The 5239-nt window shown below is 33.4% G+C and overlaps 1 protein-coding gene across 2 annotated transcripts; it reads left to right on the top strand.

The window, feature by feature from the left end:
• The first annotated feature begins 1431 nt into the window (after positions 1-1431).
• Positions 1432-4485, top strand: LOC118056702 (eukaryotic translation initiation factor 3 subunit K). Of its 2 annotated transcripts, none has more exons than XM_035069008.2 (8): positions 1432-1734; positions 1810-1866; positions 1962-2012; positions 2097-2159; positions 2414-2464; positions 2549-2615; positions 3601-3683; positions 4103-4485. In XM_035069008.2, exons 1-8 carry the CDS (start codon positions 1600-1602, stop codon positions 4319-4321), a joined length of 726 nt encoding a protein of 241 aa, XP_034924899.1. In that variant the 5' UTR covers positions 1432-1599; the 3' UTR covers positions 4322-4485. The 2 variants fall into 2 exon arrangements, with proteins under 2 accessions (XP_034924899.1, XP_034924900.1); XM_035069009.2 differs by having other exon boundaries at positions 1433-1734; positions 4118-4485.
• Positions 4486-5239: the final 754 nt, after the last annotated feature.

Consider the following 5239-nt stretch of genomic DNA (forward strand, 5'->3'; position numbering starts at 1 on the left):
TAAAATCTTTATGCGGGTCAATTCAGTGTATATCATTTGAGAAGCACCTCACATTAGTTCCAAGTATCCCTCATGCCTTAACTTATAAGAACAACTACTTTCTTTCCATAAAAAACATAATATATAATAGTTTCAACTACTCTAATTAATGTTAAATCTTAATAGAGCATCAACTAGGAATATTTAGAAATAATGTTTTAATGCAATAAAAATCTCATAATTATAACCACTTTATAATTTTCTTTTCAATAAATTTTTATTCTAAGAACTTTATATTTACTATAGACTCATTTATAAAACATAAATGAATATCAAAGATAAATAATATATTTATTAATAAGAAATATATTTTTTACATAAATAAAGTCAATGTCATGTGTAACCAACTAATTAAATCCAAGAAATATACACTGACAAATATATGTTATAACATATAAATGAGATTATATTGAATAAACATTCAAGATTCTTGATGGATAAATCAAAATGATATTGTTTTACATTTAAAAGTGGAAAACTATATAAAAATAACAAAGATCGTTTTGAAGGTAGGATAAACATTTAAAAAATAACTCATTTTTTTCTAACAAAATAACATGTATCTTTATACATGTTAATCGAGACCAAATCTCTCTAATGTAGTGATTTTACAAGGGCACCCTCGCATCAGCCTGGTGCATTTAGACAAGTTTAATTTGAAAATCCATTATGGCACCGAATACCAAAGCTGGGATACCTGAAATAAGGAAACGGGGCCAATAAGCCTCTAGTCTAGACTCTAGTGGTGGCGAGTTCCTTACACTTGCAAGAGGTCATCGGTTCAACTCCTTCCTCAGAGTATTAGAGATTAGAAAATGTCAAAGTACTAAAGAAGGCAACAGTAACCCCTTATTTTTTTATAGTGATGTCCATTTTAGTTCGTTATAGTAATCCCTTTACCTCGCTAACTTCTATTTAAGAAATATTTAAGAGTATGCCAATTAATTACTTTTTAAAATATATTTTTTTAAAATTATTTTATCTATATATAAATGCGAGTGAGTTAAGTAATATTTATTATGGACCGAGCTTGATCACACCCTAAAAAATAAATAAGTACGTGCCTGTATATATACTTGAAAATCTAGCTTAGTGGTCAACTGCAAGACTTGTTTTATGATTGTCCTGAGTTCGATCCTCAAGAGTACCAGCCTATCACTCCCGCGGTGCCTTACCTGTCTACTGGGCTTGCAGGATGTTCAGTGGATCCTGAGAATTAGTCGTGGTGCACGTAAGCTGACCCGACACCTCGGTTAAAAAAAAAGTACTTGCCTGTATCCAATAATAATAATAAGTAAATAATTCTGGTTGTAAAAGGAAAAAAGGATAAAAAAAAAGAAAAATAAAAAGGAGGGGGAGGAGGGGGGCACAGAGGTATTTTAAAGAAATTTATTGTTAACGTTTTCTGTGCCCTAAAGAAAACCTTCTTCATCGTCCATTCATCTGTTCGCAATCCCTCTCGCTCTCTTAAAACCATCTCACAGATTAAAAATCGAATCAGTGATAGATAATAAATAAGTCATAAAAAATTAAATCGAAATTAAAAAAAAGGTAAAAAAAATGGGAAGGGAAAGAGAGGCTCCTCAGAAACCTCAACATCAAGAGGTAGTCTCATACACAGTGGAGCAGCTGGTTGCCGTCAATCCCTACAATCCTGACATCCTACCCGATCTCGAAAACTACGTTAACGAACAGGTCTCTTTCTCTCTCTATTTTGTTTCTCTTTTCTTCGTTTTTCACTGTTTTTAAGGAGAAAAAAATATTTGACAGGTATCTTCGCTAACATACAGTCTGGATGCAAATCTCTGCCTTCTTCGCCTCTATCAGGTATTATTAAGTCTTGTCTTACTTAAATTTGATTTGATAATATTAATGTTTATGCTTTGTTGTTGTTACTTTTGTTATTTTTTACTCAATTGCAGTTCGAGCCAGAGAGAATGAGCACCCAGATTGTGGCTCGTATTCTCATTAAGGTCTAGATGGTCAAAGCCCTTAAGCTTAAATGATTTTAAATGCTTTATTAGATTGTAATGCTTGCTAACTCCTTTTTGGAACAGGCACTCATGGCAATGCCAGCTCCTGATTTTGGCCTTTGTCTCCTTTTGATTCCAGAACGAGTGGTATGTTCTCTCTTTTTTTGCCCCTTGCTCCTGTAAACCTGTGTGAAATCATGCATTTTGACATTATTCAAATCCGACAAGTACAATAAGGGGAGGCAGTTTGTTCTCTGGGAATTGTGATGTAATAAATGACATCCAAATGTCCGGTTTTTTAGACTTTTTTTTTCCTGAGTTGAGTTGAAGTGGTCCTTTGAAAACATAGATGGTATGCTGGTTATCTATTTAATTCTTTATTCATTTTATATACTTTTCAGCAAATGGAGGAACAGTTCAAGACACTGATTGTTCTCTCACATTATTTGGAGGTAATCTCTGCTCTGTTACTGGACTTGGACATGTACATTTGTGTGAAATAATGGATAATAAATCATCTACGTCTTCATTTGCAGACAGGAAGGTTCCGTCAATTCTGGGATGAAGCTGCAAAGAATCGCCACATAGTTGAAGCCGTCCCAGGTAAGAGTTAGTTTCTGATAGTGGCTTTCTTATCCTTAGCTATACCCTTTTGTTGTCTCTGTTGCCTAATTGTCTAGATAGACATGTAATTAACGTTCAAGGACTAATACTTGAGGGGTCTTAGATCATCTTTACAAATAACAAGAGTACATGCAGTGTTGTCAAGAGGCGCCTTTTGCGCTCGCGAGACCCCAGCACCTTTTATTTTTCCAAGCGAGATGATTTAACAAGGCGCTTGCCTAGAGTGCAGCACTAGGCGCTAAAGCGAGTGCTGGTCAAAATATATGTTCTTTTCCTTTTTTTAATTGATGTGTTTTGACCTATTTGTCCATATTCTTTCTATTCACCACCAAAAATAATTTAAGGGTACAGTTTGTAAAAGTAAAGAGTAGGGTTTAAAAATAAAAAAGGATAATCAAATTAGAGCTTTAAAATTTAAAAAGTATCATCAAAATAGAGCTGGAGGCACATTTGGCAAGCCATTCTTTTCCAAAGAATCAAGTGCATCTTTTTGTTTGTTTCTTCTTCATTTATTTTCTTCGTTTTCTTTCTTCTTCACATGTGATCTCTCTCCCCATCTCATTTCTTCTTCACATGTCAAGGGAGTTTGTTTTCTCTTGCTTTTGTTACCAAGTCTGTGATCATATGGCTCTTGCTGTTGCCGGTGATGCCTTCTTCTATATCTCTTTTGTATGTTTGTGTATTTTGGCATATAACTGGTCTAAATTGCTAGAGTTAAATATGTCATGTAAGCGAGCTTATGCATGGATTTGCTTGTGTTGGTAATTATAGGCTGTGGTAGTTTTGATTAGCGTACAATCATGCTCTTCATTCTGCCCTACAAATAAAGAGAGTTTGACTTCCCTTGCTTATGCTATCAAGTTAGTGATTTTATTGTTCCCACTGTTATTGGTGATGCCTTCGTGTACTTTCTTTTGTTTGTTTGTATAGCGTGTCCTTCGGTTTATAAGTGGTCTGAATGCAGGTTTTGAGCAAGCAATCCAAACCTATGCAATTCACCTACTTTCTTTGACTTATCAAAAGGTTCCTAGGTCTATGCTGGCTGAGGTATGCTTCCATTTCATGCTTTGAAAATTCTTGTTTAATATATATGTTGAACTTTGCTTTATTTTTGTGTCTGTTCTGTGGTTTGTTTGATACATTGAAATCAGTGGTGGAAATCTTGTATCATTTAGAAAAGCTGAAAACATGTCGCAGACCTGCATTAAATTAGTGACAGTTTTGCTGTACTGGTAGGTAAAATGGTGTCTGATTTTGAAAATAGCGTGCTTGTCATTAGTTCTTTTAAACATGAAGTATAACGTTCGATGATTAGCTGAAGGTTTTTTTTTTCCCCGTATACTTTGCGTTTATCTTCTGCATCCATTTCATTTGATGTGATGAGAAAGATTCGTGCACTTTTTAACTATATCTATGTCTATATCAACTCTAGTTATATCGTCCATGCCAAAATCTTACTTAACTAGGCATGCATGTGGCAGGCCATCAACATTGAAGGTCTATCCTTGGACAAGTTCCTGGAACAACAGGTGTCCAGTTGTGGTTGGACATTAGAGAAGGGTCATGGGCAGGTACAACTCATTGTCCTATCCAGTAATGAATTTAACCATCCTGAGCTAAAGAAGAACACTGCAGATATCATTCCTTTAGAGCATGTTACCCGCATCTTCCCCATTCTTGGTTGAGGGGCTTGGGATTTTTCAATTTGTTCCCAGTAAATGTGCTTAGATGCTTATGATTTTGGTGCTACTGTAACCTTATTGCTTGTTTGTTTTTGTATCTGGGATCTAGTTCCCTCTGAACTTTGGTTTAGATGCTAACAATACATTGCAATTTCTGTTGATAACAACACAGCAAGTGCGTAACTCAAACTCTGGAATCCCTGTAATGTCTTGAGACAATGATGAGGTAAAAAAATGGTTGAATCCCACCCAGTGAGTGTGCCAGGGATGACAATTAGGCTAGTTTGGAAATCATGGTTGGTTTACACAAAAGATTTTTATGATAGGGTTACTAACGACATGGGAACTGAAAACAATGATACGGTTGGTTTGATCCCGTTTATTGTTAAAATTTGAATTATTTTTGTTTAAAATTATTTTTTAAATATTTAAAATTGTTTTGATGTATTGATATTAAAAATAAAATTTTAAAAATAAAAAATATTATCTTGATGTATTTTTAAATAAAAAATAAAAAAAATATTATTTTAATATATTTTTAAATAAAAAATATTTTAAAAAATAACATAGATGCTAAATCAATTTACTTGAAAAATATACAATGACACTCCACCTATGCTGCATAACTATAACTTTAAAGTTATTGTTCTTCCACTCAATTTTTTTAAAAGGTGAGCATGTTTAATTATAAACACAAAAGCATTATGAGTTGTAATAGAATAATAATGTCTTTGTCATCCTTAACAAAAATCAATGAACTTGCTATTAACGGTAATATAGTCAATGTTTTTTTCATGACCTATAAGTAGTCATTGTTGAATTAATCAGATATAGATCAATCTTTTAACATTTTTGAAGTACAATGCAATGACTAAATTACTCTTAAAGTAAAAAAAAAAAAAAAACTAGCAGCTAATGTTT

The sequence above is a fragment of the Populus alba genome, chromosome 18 (assembly GCF_005239225.2).
Source record: "Populus alba chromosome 18, ASM523922v2, whole genome shotgun sequence".
Taxonomy (NCBI): Eukaryota; Viridiplantae; Streptophyta; class Magnoliopsida; order Malpighiales; family Salicaceae; genus Populus; species Populus alba.

Bases quoted from the DNA above. Each gene is read 5' to 3' on its own strand.
- LOC118056702 (XM_035069008.2), top strand. From the start codon at position 1,600: ATGGGAAGGGAAAGAGAGGCTCCTCAGAAACCTCAACATCAAGAGGTA. The intron at 2,616-3,600 runs GTAAGAGTTAGT...GTCTGAATGCAG, and splicing joins CATAGTTGAAGCCGTCCCAG to GTTTTGAGCAAGCAATCCAA. The intron at 3,684-4,102 runs GTATGCTTCCAT...TTACTTAACTAG, and splicing joins CTAGGTCTATGCTGGCTGAG to GCATGCATGTGGCAGGCCAT.